The following is a 23455-nucleotide window of genomic DNA, read 5'->3' on the forward strand; positions in this document are numbered from 1 at the left end:
CCTTGGTCGGGACGGGATGGGAGAGTGAATGTTCCCAGATCCTGGAAAAAACCGAGGAGGTGGAGGGAACAGGTGAGAGATCCCTAGCACTCTTACAGGACCTGCCAGAGGCCGAAGCCCCAGTAGGTGGGTAAGGTCATGGGCAGTCGTCAACCTACAGTGACAATGGACATACAGGGGGAGAGCGGTCCCATTCACGTGAGCGTGGCCGGGCCTCTACAGTAGAAGAAAACTTGGTGGGGAACCTCCTCTTGCCTTTCCCAGGCAATCAGGCTGGCATCACCATTCGGGACCCTTGCACTGTTCCAGGGCAGGGGGTGAGTGAGCGCCTGTACCTCTTACACTGTCTCTCCTGGGCCCGGAGGGAGTGGTTGATCCCAAGCTATAGGCAGTAGAATTGCAGTCCTGTAAGTACAGCTAACAAGAGATCCCTTAGCCTTCCCCATGGAAGAAGGCTATCCATCAGAACCCCTACAGGACTAATTACACCTGGGAGAGGCAGCCTTCTTCTTCTGCTTGTACTGTTGGTACCACTTTGAAAGCAGGGGAGGAGGTCACAGCACACCATGAAGATGAAGAGGAAAACCACAATGATGATTCTTGATGCCTCTTCGACTTCTCCTGCCAGTCATTGCAGGCCTTTGGACAGCAGGGTGTGGAGATGGACGTCACAAAAGGAAGATGATGTCAAGGGACACACTACCAGAGGTATGACCAAAGGAACCCCTGACATAGTGTTGGCCCTCCACCGGTGAACACTGCAACTGTAGACTGCAGTACTGTAGGTACTGTAGTCACAGTTACGGTGGTAGCAGTACTGGAAGGTCTTTGGAGGCCTGTAAGTGGTAGATCAAACCTTCAACGCTCAGCTCCACTGGGAGCTGAATGTTGAGGCTTAGGGATGCCTTGAAGCCTAGGGATGCCCTAAGCCCCTCGGGCTCCACAACACCTGAAAAACAAGTTGGGTTAAGGGAGGGAATCTCTCTTTACCCTGAGGAGAATAATTCTTCTTCAGACAAATGGAGACAGCCCTGGAGAAGTTAAACCAGTCAACTGTTCCCCTATGTTGGCTCTCTACATACAAAGTAGTAAGAGACATTAAAGGAGAAAACCACTCCCTTAGGAGTAGCAACAGCAGATGGAAGTTTCCTGGGGGCAAGAAGGAATCAGAGTGAATCCTTGGTGTCATCGGCAGAGTATTGCATCCTGATGACACTGGAGAAACCTACTTCTCTCTTTTCTCCTACCAGGCAAACTTCACCCACTCTTTGAAAGGCCAGAAACGACACTCACTTCACAGCCTATTGATTGTAACCATGCTTCCTGCAGAATGCACACAAAGTATGAAGGTTTATCCCTAACAAGGAGAGGAGAGGAAACGATTACAAAGTTTTTTTTTTTACCAGGACAACGCCTAAAACCCAAAGGTTTCCTCCCCCCACGCTGTTGCTAGTAGGGGTTTGCATTATACATATAAGGTAAACAAATACACACACTCATACATAACAAAAACAAAAAGAAAGTCGAGCAGCAGTCGGGCAGAAAAGCGCAGCAGACGTCCTCACATGATGGCAGCCGAAGCAAAGTGGAATGTAGACCGATGAGTGGGTGGGGCTTCCCCCCTAATGTTGGTAGTTAACAAACTTGTTTGAAAGTTAACAGCCATTCCAGTTTGCAAATGCAAGCAAAAACCTGGCAACTGAGCTTGTCTGCCTCTACGAAGGTGAAGCCACCCATGAGGGACCAGCTTCTCCAAGGACGACAGGTGATCAAGAATGACTTGCCACTGCTGAGCTGGTTGTTCCGGTCGAGACAGGAAAAACTGCACTGCTTCTCTGACACACGAGTCTGAGGTGAAGACTCTCACTGCTGCTGTATCTATCAGCATGCCCAGATACTTTACCCTCTGCTTGGGTGTGAGACCAGACTTCTACCCCCGGGTACTGACAATATTCAAGACATCAGTCTCTGTCCTGGAGCAACTGTAACCAAGAGCTTGCCAGAACTAGCCACTCGTCGAGATACCTCAGAAGACGTATCCCTTGTGAATGGGCCAAAGCTGAGGCAAGGTTGAACACTCAGGTGAACACCTGGGGAGCGGTTGAGAGCCCAAAACAAAGTGCCTTGAATTGGAACATTGTCTCCCCAAGGGTAAAGCGGAGGTAGTTGCGAGAGGACTGGTGGATGGGTATTTGAAAAATCACATCCTTTAGGTCTCCTTTCTGCATTGGAGAGATGGGTCCTTTCAAAGAAAATGAAGGCTATTTAATAGAGGTCTGAGAACCTAAGATTCATGGAAGGTGCACAAGAGAATCAATTCAAGGATGAAGTAGTGAAGGAGATACATGATGCACAGAGGGTGAAAAACAGACTGTGATCTAAAAAGTCTTGATGGTCTGGACAAGAAATGAGAAGCAGTGGCATAGAAATAGCATAAACGGACAAAGCAGAAGACGGAACAGCAAGAAGGCCTCCACCAAATTCCAATTCACAGAGAATTCAAATAACACAATAAAATCACAATTTTTAAAAGTAAATTGTTTTTTTCCTTACTATACAAACCTGAGGTCCTTTACATTAGGAGTTACTTTCAGCAAAGCTGGAAATGGCCATTCAACTTTCAAACAAGGCAGTTAGGCAGTTAACTACAGTCCACTAGGTAGGAATCCCGCCCGCCTGAACGTAAACATTCCAAATTGCCTTTCGGCTCAGATGTCAGATTGAGGGGTGGCATGAGATGGTATATAAATGTAATGTAAAAGACATCAGGTTTTTATAGTTAAGAAAAATACAATTTACCTTAAAAAACTGTGAGTTGTTCCGACATGATATACAAACTTTTGGTCCTTTACATTAGGAAGACTCACTGGTTGGAGGGAGGAATCTGGGTGAGTCTCTGTGAACTGACTTGAGTTCACCACACCTGGCACTCTCTTCCTGGTCAGTAGGGCAAGACAGGGAAGCCTGCCTCTGATCAATCGATTGGGATAGAAGAACCGTGGGATCAATTGTCAGACTTCTGGGCCCCTCAAGTGAAGGAGGAATCATAACCTCGTATGAGAGTAGGCTAGGATGAACCTAAAAGTCGGGGACAATAAGGTAAATACAAGCATTGTGGGTGAGAGGGAAGAGAAGGAGAGGCCAGTCACTCCCACATTCATTCTTTGATCCACAACCGAACATCTCAGGCGAGATGCAACCCTGTCCTGTTACAGGAGCCGGGCAAGCCACACAACTTGTTGAGTAGCCACCACAAGTCCCAAGGAAAAAGTTCCCAAGGACTTGTGGGCAATGTCCTGAAGGTAGAAAGAGGTGAAAGTGGTCTGACAAGACCACACTCCTGCTTTCAGTACCTGAGGAACTGACAGATTCTTCTGGAGTGCAAGGGATGGACCAATGCCCCTGACTTCGTGAGCTCTCTGGCAGAAGGTATCAGTGTCGTCTTCACCAGCGGCAGAGTACGCTCTCCTGATCGTCTCATGAAGCCACAAAGAAATCGTGTTCTTGGACATTTCTTTCTTGGATGAGCCAGCGCTAACGAAGAGTCGTTGACACTCAGGCAGGAGATGGTGAGTCTTCTTCAGATAGTGGCGCAGCACTCTAACGGGACATAGTAGCACCTTGTCTGGGTCATTACCTACGAAGTCCTCTGAGTCTTCGCTACAAAATCCGGGATGGAATCGAGCGTAACCGAGCCCCATCTCCTCGAGTGTTTAACATTGAAGGAAAGTCTATTAAGTCACCCAACTCTCTTCGCCGATGCCAGGGCAAGCAGGAAGACAGTCTTGAGGGTCAGATTCCTGTCTGACGGCTATCGTAAAGGCTCATACGGTGCATGAGTCAGGCTCCTTAGAAAGAGAGTCACATCCTATACAGGGGGCCTGAGGTCCCTAGGTGGGCAAGACCTTTCAAAGCTTCTCATTAGTAGCAAAATCTCGAAGGAGGATAAAATGTCTACCCCTTTTAGCCACAAGACTAGGGTGAGAGCAGCTCTGTAGCCTTTTACGGCTGAAACAGAGAGAAGCTTCTCTCGGCGAAGGAAGACGAGGAAGTCCGCCACCTGCTGAACAGAAGTTCTGACCAGAGAGAGACCCCATCCACGACACCAACCACAGAAGACAGACCACTTTCCCTGGTATACCGCTGCAGAGGACTGTCTGAGGTATCCAGCCACCTCTGTTGCTGCGCGGCACGAAAAGCCTCTCGCTTGCAAGAGGTGATGGATGACCGCCAGCCATGAAGACGCAGGAACTGCACTGCTTTGTGGTACCGCTCCACATGGGGTTGACACAGCAGGTTGGGCCAGGGTGGAAATTCTCTCGGTGCCTCAGAGAACAGCGCTAACAGGTTGGGATACCAAATATCCCTTGGCCATTTGGGAGCCACCAGAATCATCCTGAGATTCGGGGTGGTCAACACTTGGCTGATCACCCTGTGAATCAGACAAAACAGAGGGAAAGCGTTGATGTCTAGGTTGTCCCACGGGTGTTGAAAAGTGTCCTCGGAAGTGGCCCATGGGTCCAGCATGACTGAACAGAAGACCTAAAGTTTTCTCTTGTGCCGGGTGGTGAACAGATCTATGACTGGAAGCCCCCATAGCTCGAACAACCTCTCTGTGATGTTCGAGTGGAGGGACCACTTGGTCCCTACCACTTGATTCTGGCAGCTGAGCATGTCAGCTACTACATTCCTCTTGCCTGGAATGTATCTGGCTGACAGCTCTACTGAGTGAGCTACATCCCACTCATCAACTGGTGAAGTGCAAGAGATACGAGACGCCCTTGCTTGTTGACATTTGCCACTACCATGGTGTTGTCGCTCATCAACTCCACATAGTGTCCCATCACACGATCCTGAAACTCTTGGAGAGCCAGGAAGGATGCCTTCAGTTCCAGGATGTTGATGTGAAGGTGCTTGTCATCTCGGTTCCATACTCCCGAAGTCAGCAACTCTTCCAGGTGTGCCCTCCATCCCTCGGTCGATGCATCTGAGAACAGAAGCATGTCCAGAGGGGAGTACGTAGGCATACTCCTATTAAGAGGTTCCTGTCGTCCATCGACCAGTCCAAATCCTCCCTCACTTCTCCTGAAAGAGGGGTGAGGAAGGACTGAAGATCTCGGGACTGGGACCAGAACTCCTTCAGTCTCCACTGAAGGGAACAAAGGTGAAAAACCCATGAGGGACCAGCTTCTCCAAAGATGACTTGCCATTGCCAAGCTGGCTGCTCCTGATGAGACACAAACAGTTCTGCTGCCTTCTTGAACCTGCTGATACGAGAGTCCAAGGGGAAGACTCTTGCTGCTACTGTATCTATCAGCATGCCCAGGTACTTTAACCTCTGCTTGGGGTTGAGATCGGACTTCTCAGGATTTACCATAATCCCTAGATAGCGGAAAAACTCGAGGAGTCGATCCATGTCCAGAAGCAACTGTGAGCAACAGCTCTCCAGGACAAGCCAATTGTCGAGATACCTCAGCAGACGTATCCTGTGCGAATGGGACCAAGCTGAAACCAGGGTGAACACTCATGTAAACACCTGGGGAGTGGTCGAGAACCTGAAACAGGGTGCCCTGAATTGGAACACCGTCTCCCCGAGGATAGAGCAAAGGTACTTTCAGGAGGATGGATAGATGGGTATTTGAAAATACGCATCCTTCAAGTCCACCGTAAGCAAGAAGTCATTATCCCTGATGGAGGCAAGCATGGGGTGCACCATCTCCATCGTGAACAGTCTGGCAAACGAGTTGATTCAAAGGAGAGAGGTCTATGACTGGTCTCCAACCCCTGAAGCTTTCTCTGTGAGAAAGATTCAGCTGTAAAAGCCTGGGGACCGATCCGACATGACTTCCATAGCATTCTTGCTCAGCATGGCTTGCACTTCTTGTCAGAGTGCGAGATCTTTTGGCGAACCTGGAAGATACGTAAGAAGATGGACCGGAAATTTGGTGAGGGGTGGCTGAGACTCGAAGGGAAGAAGACATCCCTCCCAAAGGACATCTACTACCCAGGTCTCGGTTCTGTATCACTGTCATGTTGCCCCATGGCTCGACAGGCAACCCCCCACCAATGGCAGCAGCTGGAGGGGAATGCTGCCCCTAGCATTTCCCCTTCTTCTTCCCTTTGCCCCCTTTCCCAGACTGGAAAGCGTGGCTGAAAGGGGCATGATGACGCGCCCTTTCCGGAAGAAGAAGGCTGGGTGTTCCTGTGGGTGCCCTTCAAAGCCTGGGTCTTCTTAGGGGCCGAGGAAGAGCTAGCCTGACCCAGAGGTCTGGCCGCAGTGGAAAGCAAAGACCCAGAGGTCTTGGCCACTGCCTGGTAAACAAGGTGGTCACTGTCTTCAGCCCAACGCTTGTCCACCTCTGTATCTACTGACTCTCTAAGAAAGAGAGAGGTAGAACCCACTAACGGTCCATTCCTTAGGGTCAATGTCGACTCAGGACCAACAGACCTGGTGATCTGAGACAAGACAGCGTCCTTTCTCTTCAGCACCAGGTTTGCTGTCTGGTGGGCAAGGTTGGAAATGGCCCTACTTCCAGACTGGCAAAGTCTCCCGAAAGAAGAGTCTCCCCAGGGACGATAGCACCTGAGGAGGCTGCCACTTTGGATACTGTGAACGACCACAGATCCAGCCAGGACACTGCCTGGAGGGCTGCCATGGCGGTAGCCTCCAGGCTCACTACTTCTTGTTGTGTAAGAGAGATACCCTCCGCAGCAAACTGCTGCAGCGAGAGACCCAGACCTAGGAGAACCAAGGCTGGGCCAACCTGCTTAGTTGGCAGGGACACCACTGAGGGCGCATAGAAGCGCTTCTGACGAGGCAGAGGAGGGAAAAAGCTTGTCTGAGGGGTCTGACTGAAGCAAACTCTCCTGCCCAGAGACAAGATTGTTCACCTGATTGAGGACACCCTCAGCAAGCGTGGACCACAGCAGCCCCACTGAAGCCTTGGGTTTCTTCTTGGGTCCCCAGAAAGATTTAAGGCATGAAGGACGATCCACAGAAAGAGCCATGATCCCTTCCCTAAGATAATTGTGGTGACGAATCAGCGGGATGATCTCAACAAAAGTCCTCTATATTTCAGGGGTGTCTGCATCCTGAGGTAAAGGACCCTCAAGTCCTTCCAGGGTGCGGTCCTCCTGATCTACTCTCCCTGCAGGAGGGAGAACCTCATCAGGTCCCTTGGATTCTTCCTGCACCACTCGAGCATACGACCGACTCAACCCGATGACCGAGCCAGGTACGTAGGCCTTTGTAGAGGAACTCTGGGGAGAGGACTCTCCAGAGTTCCTCCTCTCCAGTAGAACCCGAGGAGGTTGAGGGGACAGGTGAGGAGGTTCGGGCACTCCCACAGGTCCTGCTGATGGAACCAGCAAGAGGGGAGGAGGGGTGGGCCACAAGCAGTCACCAACCCACGGTGGTGATGGCAGCGTGGGTCCAGGAGAGCGCTTACGCCTCGGCAAAGCGCTGTCCCGAGGGGAGCATAGCAGTTCACATGAGCCAGGCTGAGCAATCGACTGTGCTGAGTCAGACTGATCGATAGATCGGGGACTGGCCGGAGTCAAATGCACGACTGGCTGACCAGAACTTGCGCTATCCTTTTGGTGTGCCCCAGTCTTCCTTGAGGTCACACCTCGCCTGAAGAAGGCTAACAGGGGACCTCTTCTTTGTCTTCCCAGGTGTTCAGGCTGTAGGGACCGAGGCACCAGACTGGGCACCTGACCGAGCACCAGCAACAGTGTCGGCAGGAAGAGATGAGACACCTGCGTGTCTTGGCTCTTTCTCTCGGCCTGTGCCTGAACCAGAATGGTGAGAGGTCTCTCCAGGACTGGTCCGGGATACTCATGTCTCCCTGGATACTTGAGTACTTGGCGCGGCTCGTGAACAAGCACCTGACACAGCACCAGCCTTTGAAACCGACTTCTTAGGACTGGCAGCAGGAGCGCACACCAAAGTTTTGCATGCCCATGGCTCCCAAAACTCTAGACCCAGGGGGTTAGCGCTACGGTTCCCTGACCTGAAGAACAGGAAGAGCCAATGAGAGATACCACTGATTCCCCTGTGGAAGGAGGCAGCTTCTTAGAAGTCCAAGGGCGAGACTTCTTAGTGGGGGAGAGAGCCTTCTTCTTCTTCGGCCAAGGAGCCTTGGAAGAAGAAGGGGAAGAGGTAGCAGACGACGAAGACGACACCTTACAGGATCTCTTCTTTGCCTTCCTCTTTGTCATCTTCATGATGGTGGTCAAATCCCCCATCCAAGAGGGAGTAGCAGACATCATAGGAGCAGCCTGGGCAGCCAGGGCAACATTAGCAGCAGAAGCAGCCTGGGTGTTAGAGACATCAAACACAGTAGCCAGGGCAACAGGAGCAGCAGTTGCAGCCCAGGCGGCAGGGGCATTAAGCACAGGAGCAGCAACAGGCATGGTAGGGGCAGCCAGGGCAGGAGGAGCGACGACAGCAGCATGAATGCTAGAAACCACAGGAGCAGCAGGAGCCAGGACCATCAGATGAGGAACGGAAGAGGTAACTATCATCGACAGGAAAGGCTGGGTAGTGGAAGTCATGGCAAAACCTGGAGGCGGAGGCACCCTGTGCTGGGACGCCAGAACAGCAGCCACCTGCGCTCTGAGGTGGGTAGAGGTGGTGACCAGTACCTCTGCAAAAGCTGTCATGGTCACCATCGAAGTCGTAGTAGTAGTGGCAGCCTGTCACCACCAGAGCGGTAGCCAGGTGTGACAGGAGGCCCTGCAAGGATGGTGGGCCCACGAGACTGAGAGAACACCAAGCCACCAGAAGATCGCTCGCCTACTGATCATGGAGAGCGTCAACTCTCAAACTGGAAGAAGGAACAGTTGGGTTAGTGAAGGGAGACTACTCACCCAGAGGGAAAGAATTCCCCCTCGAAGCAAGGAGAGGTCCCCGAAAGGAGGTTGTCCTGATCGTCTGCTCCCCTCCGACATTCCATGCTTGATGGAGCAAGCGAAGAAGACATAGGGGAGTCCTCTCCCAAAGGAGAGACAGCCAGAAGGGGAAGCTTGTGGGGAGACAGAAACGAGGAGGAAGGATGAGGCACCACAGGCGTAGTCAGGGGCATATAACCCCCAGACGACACCATGGTAGTCTTCCTCCCATACCGTTTCCTACATGCAAACTTCAGCCACTGCTCTGACGACCAGGAACAACACTCAGTACACGTGAAGCCACAAGAGCACACACGCCCCCTGCATGATGAACAGAGGGCATGAGGATCTACATCAACATACAAGTAGAAGCTGCCACATTTTTTGCCGCCAACCGCGGGACATACAAGCTGGGGAAAGGCAGGCTTCTGCACAGGCTTATCTAACTCATGGGTTTAAATACTTGCATGATACACACACATAATCCCACATATTCACAGGGGATGTGGATCACAACCCCCTGCAAATAGCTAAAATCCGCGAATACTTAAGACCCCCTCTAAAAACACTCACAACTACCTATTTTGATAGATCAAACACAAAAGCCCTCTAAAAACGCTTATACCTGAGTACTAGTATTTTAATAGTTTTATCACAAAAAGTCATGAAAATGATATGAAAATAAAGTAATTAGTGAATATTTCTCAGTGAATGAACGAATTTTCCACAAATAATGTGTATATATGTTCCACAGAAAAATCCGCGATAGGTGAATCAGTGAATTGTGAGAACGCAAAGATCCCACCAGGAAAAAACAGTACAACGACAGTCAGGGCAGAGAGCAAAGAAACACACGTCTGCACATTCACAGCAACTGAAAGCAAACTGGAATGTTTACGTCCGGGCGGGCAGGACTCCCGCCTAGCAGACGGTAGTTAACTGCCTAACCACCTTGTCTGGAAGTTCAACGGCCGTTTCCAGCTTCGCTGAAAGTAATTCCTAATGTAAAGGACCGCTGGTTTGTATATTGTGGAGGAACAAATACCTTATGCCTTATCAATTTGTTCAACATTTTGATTGCCACTCATTGGCTGCTGACACCAGGACCAATACCTAGAGACTTTATTACATGGACAAAACAAGAACTCTCTGGAAGTATAAAATGATGCCCAAGGAAAATGTTTATGCAACATTTCATATGTAGAAGACTAGGTTTTAGCAGACCCTGGCCCCATTTAACTCTATCAGTTACTACGCCTTGACAGGCCCCATCTACCCAAGAGCTACATCTGCGAAAATCAATGTTATACCTCACACATTGTCTGAGAAATTACTAATCAAAATACGACACTCATTCTGGTGTCATTTTAAATCAGATTATTTGTACCTTCTGGTGTGTTAACATTTAAAGCAAAGGCTCAAAGTAACAAGCTGAAAACTGCCAAAAATTTCAGTCAGCGCATCATGAATAACTCACAGACTGGGTTTTGAACAATGTGTTTGTGTCATTAAGTGATTAAAGATTCAATATAGCTTATATTAAATACTACATATAATTTATGGACATTCTCTCTTACTGCAATTACTTCACTTTTATGTAACTTACCTAGAGTATGTTATTGAGGAAAATTAGCATGATACCGAAGAAAACATGTTCCTTTGCAGATTATCAGTGATCATCCGTACCAACAGAGGTTATCTGTGGCAGAGATGTGATCTCCATTAGCATATAAAAGTTTCTATACACAATACAGTACCAAGGATATTGTACACTAACCTCTTGCAGATTCAATACAAATGCTAGACTAATGCAGGGCAAAACATGCATGAAAAAATGTCATTTTCCCATTCCTGTCTTCTGTGTCCCTGTATGAACCTGCAAACACAAGTTCTGTACAGGTTAAATTTTGGTACTGTTAATGTTCTGGATACTTCCACATCAATATGAACTAAAAATATGTCATTTTAAAATTTGCTACTTTCATGTAAACATTTCAAAATACAAAAGTATTGCAGAACTAGTCTAAAGCTTTATTTGCAATGGTTTACATATACACCACGTAAAAAATAAAGTACAAAAATCTTGCAGTGTCTTATGCATAAATCTATGAAAGAGATACAAGTAGCATTCTATGTTTAGTTATAATGGACTACAAAACCAAAACTTGTCCATTCACAACTTTTATCATTTAGTTGTTTAACCAGACCACTTAGTCAAACTATTTGACTCTCATTGGGCTAGTCTAAGAGATTCATCTATTTCCAAAACTTCACATAAAAGATGTCCAACTGTCAGTGTTGACCTGCTTTCTTTTAATACAAAGACTGGGTCACGTGGACCATTCAAGTATACACGGGTCATACGTGGAGGGCAAATTTTACAAGAGATTAAATGACTTTGCAAATCTTTTTTTATACGAAAACAATTCAACCACGGGTTGGATCTGCTTTTTGTTGTCAGGTTCAATATTCCATAATCCCTGACGTTCACGATAATGGGTCTACAGTATGTGATGTTAAATGACCACTAACTGAAATGGTTATGTCTGATTTGGTTAAAGAAATTGCATACTGCACATTCAGTTTTGGAGGTAGCTAAAACTAATTCAGAACAAACTGCAGCATTATAAAAGGCTAATCATTTCTGTTTCTTGTCTCTCTGAGGTAGACATTTAGGCCAGATTATACATCCTTGTAACACACTGTGGATCTATCAGAACACTGCCTGGGAGAAACCAAAAGGTGTCCTCCAGGATCACCGCCTCTCGTTGCGGAAGAGAATACCCTTCATGGCAAGGACAGGCAGAGAGAGATCCCAGTCCAGACAATTCAGAGTCACAACAACCTGCAGTCAGCAAGACCCCTCCAAGGCAAGTGGAATTGTACTCTGTCAAGGCAGGGAAGGAGCATGGAGTCTCGACCTGAATGAACTCCTTGTCTGACGAAAAAGTATTCATCTGGTCGAGAATGATCTCGCAAGCAAGGACCGCAGCGACCCCACCGAAACTCTTGGCCCCTTCAGGAACTGTGAGGTTATGAGCGATGAAGATATTCATTGGGGAAGCCATGGTCCTGTCCCGGATATCTTCATGCTGACGAATAGGCGTGCAATTCTTTGAGAAACGAGGGAGATTGCAACTTGAAGAGAACACCCCGATGCTTCCGAAGCGGGAAGCTCTTGTACCTCTCTCCCTGGAGGGAAACCTTGACAGATCCCCTGCTTGTACTAAGAGACGATCGAAGAACCGATCTCAAAAGCATATCCCGGCTGCCAAACTCTGAAGAAAGACAAATTTATCGGAGTTCTTTCTGTTCATCTGACACCTCTTGGAACAACAGAGAGGAAAGAGAACAGGCGAGGAGAAAAGAGCACTCCTACCTATCCTGCCAATAAGACCAGCAGCAGAGGCAGAACGTGAGCGATAATCAACCAAAGGTGATGACTGCAGCACGAGGAAAGAAGAGCGCTTGTGCCGTGGCAAAAGTGCTTTCCTGGGAAAGTGCAGAAAGTTCACTCAAACAGTATCGAGAACCCGATTCGGAAGAACCGAGTGGGGCCGAGTCGCGCCGCTCCAAACCCAGCCAATCGCATGGACTTGATCTGGGCTGGGAGGCATGTGAGGCGAGCCGAGCCAGTCATGTATACGTGATCAGGGGCTGGGCGGGGCGAGCCAAGCAGAGCCAGTCACAAGAATGCAATCAGGAACTGGGTGGGGCGAGTAAGTCGTGCTAAGCCGAGCCGCACAATCGGAAGCTGGGCAGAGTGGAACTCGTCTGCCATGAGCTAGCACTGGCTTCCTGAACTCTAAACTCCTTCAAGGCTGAAGACCCTCAAGAAGAAGGTTTAAAGGAGGATTCTGTGTCTGCTATCCTGCATGCTCGAACCCTAAGGTCCAAGACACGAGGATGAAACCTGGCCAAGCAACCGAAGTAGCTGGCAGGCAGTGTTGAGACACCCAGGTACTGAGACACCCAGGCACTGAGACACCCCGGTGTCTTGGCACTTTCTTTTGTCCTGTACCTCTTCCCAGGAAAGCGCTCGTGATTCAGAGAATATGAGCACCCTTTGACTCTCCCAAATCTTGAAGAACAATCATCAGGAGCGGGTTCCCTTTGGCTTCGCAAGAAATTGAAATGAGCTAGGCACAGAACCAGTCTTTGACGTAGACTTCTAAGACTGGCAGTGAGGGCGCGGCCTCTTGTGCTCTCATGGCCCCTGAAACGTGAGACTCCAGAGGAGAATGCGAGTCAGTTCCCACCCAAGGGCGGAAAGAGGCAACAAGAGAAAAATGCCTCCCAGGAGAGAGGCAGTCCCATAGAAGTCCCACAGGACTCCCAAAGGGAACCTCTTCCCTGCTTCTTCAGGTGTTCAAACTGATAGGATCAAGACATCAGGTTGGGAACCTGACCGAGCACTGGTAAGCACCCAGGGAGCGCTTCTAATGCTGGCAGGATGAGCTAAGACACCTGGGTGCCTCGGCCCTTTCTCTTGCGCTGCTCCCGAACTGGGCCAGGGAGAGTACTCTCCAGCCAGATTGGGATACTTGATATTCCACAGAATTCCGAGCACTTGGAGCAACTCGTAAATAAGCGCCTGAAGCAGCACCCGTCTTAGAGGTGGAATCTATAGGACTGGTAACAGGAGCGCAAACTGAGGTCTGCAGCTCCCAAAACACAAAACCCAGGGGTGTGTGAATTGGTTCCAGAACCGAAGGTCGAGAAGAGCTGACGAGAGACCCAATGCCTCCTCGGAAGGAGGCAATCCCTAGATGCCCAATTAAGGACTTCAAGGGGGAAGAAGCAGCCTTCCTCTCCTCCAGCTGACGGAGGCCTATCCGGGTTCCCGGGACCCCCTCGAACATCGTGAGAGGAAAAGAAGAGACAGCAGAAGACAAAGTCAAAGATGAAGAAGAAGAAGACTGCGGCTGCCTCCCACAAGGCGACTTCCTTTACTTCCACTCTGACATCTTCTACAGGATGGTAGACATGAAACATCGGAAACTAGAGGGGCACCTAAGCAGGGTCACAAAAGAAGCAGCCCAGGACACGACCACCAGGAGAAAAAGTAGATGAAATCAGGATAGCTGATACAGGAGCTACAGGAGTGGTCTGGTAGGCAGGAGCTACAACAACGGCCAGGAATATCACAGGAACGCCACCAGTGGCGACAGGAGCAATCAGGGCAGCTGTGGCAAGAGACCAAAAGGAGCTGCCCAGAGACTTGTCGCTGAGTCAACGGGAGCAGTAAAACAGGAAGCACAGCAGGAGTATATGGGACTACAGATACATCAGAGGCAGTGCCATAGCATACATGAGAGCCAGCAAATAATAGCGACCGATCCAATCGATGAGACACAGAGTTGGAGCAACACCGACATGGACCTACGCTATCCCAACCAGGTACTGTGGTTGATCCCGAAGCAAACACTGTATGAATGTCAGGATTCATTCAGGCTAAGATATCTCAAACTGAGATATGTAGCCAAACACTGCTGTGCCTACGATGCTCACTGTCAACCTAAAAGAAAAAACAAAGATGATTAGTAGAGGGAGGCTCCTCTCGTTTCGAGGGCAAATACCCTGAGAAGCAAGAGGTCGCCCAACCCAGCCCCGCACCCCCACGATCTTCGCCCATGGCAAGTGAAGAGGCAAAGGAGAGAGAGAGAAAGAAGAAGTTAGGGAGAGAAACAATGACGACGGAGAGGCGGCCAAGGGTGCTGTGGAAGCAAACTTACCGACGACGCCCGGCAACCCTCCTCCCAGTTGTCCCCGGAACCACTCCACAAGTAGGCAGCAAGAGCAACCAGTCACGCCCTAGTACACGGAGGACAAGAGCCCAAAGAAGGGGAGCGAACTTGTTACGTCCCAGTCTAAGTCTCGAACGTACAGGGGAAAGCATCAATATATAATGGGCTACAGGAAGAGCAGCATTACCATTGGTTACGCCACTCTACAAAATTAAGCCCCTGGCCGCCACACCCCAGACAGATCCTGGGGACCTATACGAGGCTATCGCAAATTTAGGGTTTGAATATTAATGAATATTAAATGCATATAATCTATACACAAAAAAGAGAAAGATCCCACCAGGATAAATAAGAATTCAACAACAGTCAGGCAAAGAGATCCAAAAACACATCTGCAAAGCATGACGGCCAAAAGCAAACTGGAATGTTTACATCCAGGCAGGTGGGTATCCCTGCCTACCTGATGGTAGTTACTGCCTAACCACCTTGTTCAAGAGTTTAACGGCCGTGTCCAACTTCCCCATAAGCAATTCCTAATGTAAAGGACCGATGGTTTGTATATCGTGTAGGAACAATCAAGCTTCCAAAGAATATGGTGTTCATTAGGAGGAAGTAAAACGAGGTAGAGGGAAATACAGAAAGAAAAGACCCCACTTATTATAAAAGAAAAAAATTATTATATTAATAAATATAAGAAAATTTATTAAAATGCAAGAAAAGTATTAGGGTAGTAAAGTACTGCATTTTAGCTTGAACTTCTGAAGTTCTGCACGACATCCACAGTCCAGCAGTGTGAGGAATAAAGGACCTCTGGAAATGAGAAGTCCGACAGTGAGGCACATTTACCGCACATTGGTGCTGCTGTTCAGCGAATCTGGTTGCTCTCTCTCGGCAGATAAAGGGGATCAGGGATCAATTGTGATTGTGAAAGATCTCTGCTGACATACAACTTATGAAAAACTGACAAGCAAGAGACCATCCGTCAATGTTCCAAGTCATAACTACTGCTATTAGGGAACAGAAACCTACCACCATGAAGAACTCTACCTAAATGAGATAAATCGCTGTTATAAATATATGAGGCCTTACGAGCAAGACCTACCTTTCATGCTTCAAAATCAAAGTTCTATTTGTAGCGCTGCGAGACTCAACAAAAATGGTGTAATTTTCATTTAAACGATTTTGTCTCCATGCAGTGAATTTGCTCTGTTTGTCATGGTAGGCTCATCTACATGTATCATGAATCCCTGGCTGGTCATTTGTCCTAAATTTGATGACCTTTCTAGGGACATATCTTATTAAAATAGCCATCAGCATTTCATTTAACTTCTTGGGATCAGGATCTAATATAGCAACTGAAACACTATATTAAGTGCCTGACAAGCTTCAATAATGCGATCTCAATTGGTTCTGGATTTCAGCCACACCATTTTTCCAATAGTGGAATTAGGAAAATACAGATATGCCCATCTCAATGGTGCCTATATATTCACAGACCTTGGACTTGACAATAGCTGGAACATCTCTGAATATGAGGTCTAATCTATTACCAGAAATGTGCGTGGGTTCCTCAATTACCTGGACAAAATAGGAGGATACGCAGAACTCAGGAGCAGGCCAGCCATGCTGATATGTGCGTTACAGTCTCCACAAATGAAGAATGAAGCTTTTGAATCCTGTGACTAAGCCATACCATTGTAATCCATTCCAAAAGGCAGTCACATACAGATTCGTCGATATTTGGATTGCGGTAAACAGCAAATACGTATATAAACACTGTAGAATTTACTGAAAATTTTAAAACACAGAACTTCATGCCAACTACACTCCATATTTTTCTAATGATAAATAGGTCAACTGGATTTAGTGAATACAGCCACACCTTGCACGTGTGGGATGTTACAACGATAAATAAAATCAGGGCCATGAAACCCCAGGATCAAAAACTCAACCTTTGACTTGTTACTACTTTTACTACTTACAAGAGACTCAGATAAAAACATCAAATTGTAGTTATGGGCACAACTCTGGAGATAAAAAAAATTTGACCTTAACCCCTAATAAGCCCCAAATATTTGAGTAAAGTACTTTGCAATTTTTCTTACTGTAATGAGTACCAGGGCCTGGATTCAGATCAATGTCTCCCAAAGAATTAAAATTAACAACATAAAATCATTACCAAACCATATAAATAGACTCATAACAAAAGTAACATTGTTAAAATCAACAGAACAAATAAACAACAATACTGTCAACAACAACAGCATTTACATTACTTATTTACAAAAACTCTGTAGAGAGTAAAAATAAATGTCACCATATGTAATTGGAAAAAAAATTGCCAGAAGCAACTGGTTTGCCACAACTGATGGAGGACAGTCAGGATGGAGTTAGAAAGACACTTTTTGAAAAAAACAGGAAAGTGGAAAAAAAGGAGGATAAATGTGTGATTGTACTCTCAGGTAGTATTAACCCAGTATGTACTGTATCCAGAGATCAAAGTATTATAGACATCCATTTGTATATAATACTTTCATCCTTGAGGGGCTAGTGTTAAACACGGCATCCCAAGGCTTTATGGTTACAGATTAGATCGCCGTAAATCTTTTGTGAAATCATAAAGTATCATTTACTTAGAAAGTCTTAGGCTACACTAGGCCAGGCTACAGTCTACAGGCTTTATGTACCTTACAGTAATGAGACCCTATAAAAACCTGCAGCCTAAACTTACCATTAGCCTGTCAGTAAATCATTACGATATAAAATATCATTCATTTAGACAGTCTTAAGTTACAGTAGCCCAGGCTAAGCTACAGCCCACAGTCTACAGTCTAGCCTACACAAGGAAGACCCTTTAGAAGGCTGTATCCTATAGCCTAGAATTACCATAAGCCTCTAAATCATTAAAATATCATCCCTTTAGACTACAGCTGTCCAGAGTACAGTCTTTACAGTCTACAGTCCATACAGTTGACCTGTAGCCTACCGTAAGCAGACCCTATACGAGAATATTACCATGAAAATATCATCCATTCAGACAGTCTTGGGCTACAGTAGCCCAGTCTAGAGTCTATACAGGCTACAGTCTATATTTAGTCCACACCCTACAGTCTATACAGTCTATAGTCAATATACAGTCTATATGCAGTCTTTAACCTGTAACTCACCGAAGCAGAGATGTTCCTACAAGCTTAGGCTGCAGCAGCCCTTCTGTGCAGTCTATAGTCAATATACAGTCTATACTGAATAGCTAGTCTATATATCATCTATACACAGTCTATAACACGTACTATCTCACCGTATTAATTAAGACGGGAAGGACAGAACATTCAATAGACACCCGAATGCAGGACTGCCGGCAGTCAACGGCAGCCTTATTTGTTTACATGTTTCGGGCGTCTTCTACTCGACGGTGTTTAGGTTTGTGGTTCTGGTTCAGAAGTGGTTTCGGTCCTTTTTGCTTTGTTGTAAGTCAGTTGGGGCATAATTGTAAGTGATCAGTGGGCAAATAATTAATAACATATAATTTATTAACAAATTGGATAATTTAATGGTAATTACGGCAAATAATGGATTCGGTTAAGGGAGGTTTGTTTGAGTTTTGGGCGTCGTCTGGTAAACTGTTTTCGTTTGTGGTTAAAGTTTGAATCGATTCTGATTTAATGTCATGCAGTTGGGATAATTATACATTAGTGGAAAAATCATTAAAGCCGTAGGTAATCTGTTTAATTAGGAGATAAATTAGGATAAATGGCGTTGGTTTGTAGACATGTTTAGGCGTCGTCTACCAGACACAGTTTTCGTTTGTTTGTGGTTCTGGTTTGAACTGATTTTAGGATATAAACGAAAAATGGATAATTGTATATAATTAGCGGATCATAAATGAAAAATATAGATGATTTACTTAATTATGAGATTATTAGAATTAATAATATTAATGATAATGGGAAATAGGCTTCCATTTTAGGAGTCGTCGACTAAACACTGTTTTCGTTCGTGGTTCTGGTTTGAATTTGAAGTTTTGAGATGAAATAAATTATAATGAAGAAAAATGATGTAATTAGTGGAAAACAGATTAACAATTGGGGCAATTAGATTAGTTAATGGAAAATTAGGATCGTCATCATCTTTCTCTGCATCTTTTCCCACTTCCATTTGGGGTCGATGTTTCCGACACCTTTCTTTCCCCACCTGGGTCTTCGGTCAGACACATCGTCCTCTGACTGTGATTGTTGGTCTCTCAGATCATCTTTAACTACATCCATCCACCTCCTTTGCTTCTTCGGTCTTCCTCTCTCTCTCTCTCTCTCTCTTCCACCAGGCACCTCCATCTGCATCACTCTCCTCCCTACTACAAACGTCTTATCCCTTCTCACCACATGGCCATACCACTGCAGTCTTCTTTCCTGGGCCTTCTTTGACAGTGCTACGATTTTAGTAGTTCCTCTTATTCTTCCATTCTTGATCCTGTCCATTTTTGTCACTCCACACATCCATCTGAGCATTTTCATCTCTACCGCATCCAATTTCTTCTATTGCACTCTCTCAACCGCCCATGTTTCTGCTCCAAATATCGAAGCTGGTCTCACTACTGTCTTATACTGTAAACTCTTCCCTTACCCTTTAAGTTGATTCAGCGGTCACTCAAGACACCTGATGTCTTTCTCCAAATCTCCCATCCTGCACTGTGTGAGTCATTTCTACATCCAAATTTCCATCACCTAGATACCTAAATTTCTCTACTCGGTTAAACCTTGTCCCTTCAACACTCATCTCGGAGTCTTGATCTTCATTGAACCTTAAAAATATTCAGTCTTCTTTCTGCTGATCCTTAATCCTCTGTCTTCCAGTACTTTCTTCCATTGCTCTAGTTTTGACTCCCTTACCCCTTTGTTGGTGTTGCAAATCATGAGGTCATCAGCAAACAGCATGCACCAGGGGGATTGATGTCTTATTCCTTGAGATAACACATCCACATTCAGGTCAAAAAGATACGGACTTAAAGGAGATCCCTGATATAATCCCACTCTTACTGGCATCCATTCGGTTAAGCCAACACTGCTTCTAACCTGCATTTTTGCTCCTTCACACATATCTTGGACCAGCCTCACATACTTCTCTGGTGTTCCCTTTGCTTGCACACACCTCCAAACCTCTTGGCCCAGTGGGACTCTGTCCTGTGCCTCTTCCAGATCAATGAATATACTATGTGTTGTCCTCTCTGCTTTTCCTGGTTTCTTTCATCAACTGTTCTTCACCTACAGATGTTTCTTCCCTAATTCTTTGATCCATTATTCTTTCCCAGATTTTCATGGTGTGAGACATTAGCTTTATTCCTCTGTAGTTTGCACAATCCTGGATGTCACCCTTCTCTTTATAGATAATCCTGGATGTCACCCTTCTCTTTATAGATGATCCTGGATGTCACCCTTCTCTTTATAGATAATCCTGGATATCACCCTTCTCTTTATAGATAATTCTGGATGTCACCCTTCTCTTTATAGATAATCCTGGATGTCACCCTTCTCTTTATAGATAATCCTGAATGTCACAATTATCTTTATAATTTAGATGATCCCGGATGTCACCCTTCTCTTTATAGATAATCCTGGATATCACCCTTCTCTTTATAGATAATCCTGGATGTCACCCTTCTCTTTCTAGATAATCCTGGACATCACCCTTCTCTTTATAGATAATCCTGGATATCACCCTTCTCTTTATAGATAATTCTGGATGTCACCCTTCTCTTTCTAGATAATCCTGGATATCACCCTTCTTTATAGATAATTCTGGATGTCACCCTTCTCTTTATAGATAATCCTGAATGTCACCCTTATCTTTATAGATAATCCTGGATGTCACCCTTCTCTTTATAGATAATCCTGGATGTCACCCTTATCTTTATAGATAATCCTGGATGTCACCCTTCTCTTTATAGATAATCCTGAATGTCACCCTTATCTTTATAGATAATCCTGGATGTCACCCTTCTCTTTATAGATAATCCTGAATGTCACCCTTATCTTTATAGATAATCCTGGATGTCACCCTTCTCTTTATAGACAGGCACAATAAAGCTTTCTCTCCATTCCTTTGGTGTCTTTTCCTGACTGAATATTTCTTTGCTGGGTCCCACAGCCTGTCTCCTGTTCCTTCTTCTCCCAGGTTCTTCCTCCACACTGCTGCTGCAGGAATTCCATCTTGTCCTGTTTCTTTACCATTTTTTATCTTCTTTTGTGCCTTCTTTACTAGATCTCTCTCTCTCTCTCTCTCTCTCTCTCTCTCTCTCTCTCTCTCTCTCTATATATATATATATATATATATATATATATATATTTATATATATATATATATATATATATATATATATATATATGTATATATATATGTTACGCTCGTTATTGAAAATTGCCGATTATTGAAAATCGGCAAAAAAATTGCCTATTTTACATAATCAGCAAGGGCCCTCCCTAATATTGAAAATTTTCAATAATGGGCAAAATATTGCTCATTTTATATATTAGGCAACACGTTTTTGCTGAATATTGATAACGTTGCCGAATATTGAACTTAAGTGTTTCAAACAACCAGTATTCAATTTTGACAGCTGGAAGGTCCATTCTAAGCTCTAAGCAAACTAATGTAGACCATAATGACTCTCTAGTTTAATAACAGTTTAAGAATGTTTACTGTAATACACTCATTTTATAACAGCCATCATCTATTTTTTAATTCTTTTATAATATCCATTTTTTTCTTCATAAGCAATTAATTTGGAAATTCAAATAAACACTGAAAACACAGATAATACAATTTATTTTTGTAACATAACAATATTATTAGAATACTGACTTATCAACCTTCACCAAATAATTGGCAAATAATACCGACGATAAAAATTAACTAATCTATATCTATTTTTATAAAGAAACAAAATAAAAACTAAACATTCTTACAGCTGTTGCTAGGATGGCACCTAGAGTTACACTTCATTTTCTTTCTACTACAGCTACATCTTAGAGAAATACAATCTAATTTGCAGTTACACTTCTGGTAACCTTGGCCACCAGTGGATCGAACCGCAGCTCTGAGAGTAACGTGGATGTCTGGTACATCAGCCACTTTAAGTAGTTTTTCACCAATTTTATCTAAATCAGCTCTAGTAAAGCAAGAATTTAAGGTGCCTTCTTTGCACCCTAAACGATACATGTCATTTTCCTTGGACAGCACAACTACTAGTAAGTTTTTAGGGTCTGAAGGACCCCGACCAACGTCTGGAATTCTTAGAGTAGCGTTGTCTTCTACCTGCAGTGATTCCTGCATCCTCATACCCCTACGGATCATCTTTGATGCGGATTGAGCCTGACTAATGTCGACATTTTCCCGTTAGCTTCGATGGCATTAACCCTTTCTTCAATACACTTCAAACCCTTTTCACTTTCAGGTTGCTCTGGAACCTCTTCATCTTCAAGTTGCTGTTCTGTTTTCCTACTTTCATCGTCTTCCCTTAGGCTACTAAAACTTACTTATAAATGGCCAAACTGCCATTAACAAAAGAGATTAGAATAGGATAAAACATTAAAAGTTAAAAATAGTGTCATTAATTACAGATGGTATAGTAGTCGATTTATCAATATTCGGCAAAATGGTCTTGCTGAGTTTTGAAACCCTGCTGATTTTAAATACTAGGCAAGAAAAATTGCTCATTTTATATAATCGGCAAATCGCTTGCTCATTCTCAATAATAGGCTTTCTATTGCCGATTTTCAATAATCGGCAATTTTCAATAATGAGCTCTATATGTGTATATATATATATATATATATATATATATATATATATATATATATATATATATATATATATATATATATATATATATAATGACCACATTTATTCATGGTCAAATCTTGGTTAAAATCCTCAGCAGCAGTAATAGGACATAGACAGACCTCTGCCTTTGTACACATCACTCTTACCTGACTTTGCAATTTTTTCTTACTGTCTCTGCAGATATTTTGGCCACTTATTTCACAGGATAAAATACGAAAACTTCTAACACTGTATAGCAACTGTGTAAAGTCCCCGTTGAGCGAGTATTCTATGGTGAACCACCCGTTTTCTTCGATATCGCTCCTATAGGATCGGGTCAAGCGAAATTAGCCATATTTTTCCTGTGTAAATATGTATCTATTACTAATTCATTTGTATCTGCTTCCTTTGCGCATGTGTTAGAATGTTGTTATGTCAATTCTTGTGAACTCACTTTTTACATTACTTGTATTTATCCATTGTAATTATTACCAAGAGTAATTGAGCTCAGGTCACCTAAATTTTATTGTATTCCTCTGTGTGACGTCCGCATGTCGTTTTATAAGAGACCTGCGTTCTGAATAAACTAGCAGTACCTGTCCTCCTGCCCATTATTTCACACCTCTTAAAACTGTATCTGCAGGTTAATCTGATCTGGCCTCATGATAGCACAGGGTCTTGTTCCTAAATCTGCCTGTAATTTGTAGAGCAAGCCATAGGAGAGAGAGAGAGAGAGAGAGAGAGAGAGAGAGAGAGAGAGAGAGAGAGAGAGAGAGAGAGAGAGAGAGAGAAAATTGAATGGATTATAGAATTTAGGCCAAAGGAAGGTTTGAAAGTTGTAACAGGAGGAGAAACCCAGAGGTCTAGCAGTTGCAACATCCCAGATGTCCAACAAGCTACAGGTGTGGGATTCCTTCCTCAGCTCTTCCAGACCAGGAAGGTATTCCCGGCTGGGCAGAACCAACCAGTCGGTTCAGAGAATTGCCCAGACTCCCACCACC

The 23455-nt window shown here is 45.0% G+C and overlaps 2 protein-coding genes and 1 long non-coding RNA gene across 4 annotated transcripts in view; 1 reads left to right on the top strand and 2 right to left on the bottom strand.

Moving 5' to 3' along the window:
* The window catches only part of LOC136838197 (uncharacterized), a 35706-nt gene extending 17674 nt beyond the window's left edge, over window positions 1-18032 (bottom strand). For both annotated transcript variants that reach the window (XR_010852891.1, XR_010852890.1), the window contains exons 1-2: window positions 17938-18032; window positions 10499-10591 (exon numbers count right to left, since the gene is read on the bottom strand). This is a non-coding gene — a long non-coding RNA (uncharacterized lncRNA). The remainder of the gene's footprint in view (window positions 1-10498; window positions 10592-17937) is intronic.
* Window positions 1-23455, top strand: part of LOC136838168 (uncharacterized) — an 864161-nt gene that overhangs the window by 247652 nt on the left and 593054 nt on the right. The gene's annotated exons all lie outside the window — the stretch shown is intronic.
* On the bottom strand, window positions 21585-21986 carry LOC136838144 (uncharacterized). The gene has a single exon (XM_067102995.1). The coding sequence runs from the start codon at window positions 21984-21986 to the stop codon at window positions 21585-21587; it is 402 nt and encodes a 133-aa protein (XP_066959096.1).

Source organism: Macrobrachium rosenbergii, unplaced genomic scaffold, assembly GCF_040412425.1.
Source record: "Macrobrachium rosenbergii isolate ZJJX-2024 unplaced genomic scaffold, ASM4041242v1 171, whole genome shotgun sequence".
Classification (NCBI taxonomy): Eukaryota; Metazoa; Arthropoda; class Malacostraca; order Decapoda; family Palaemonidae; genus Macrobrachium; species Macrobrachium rosenbergii.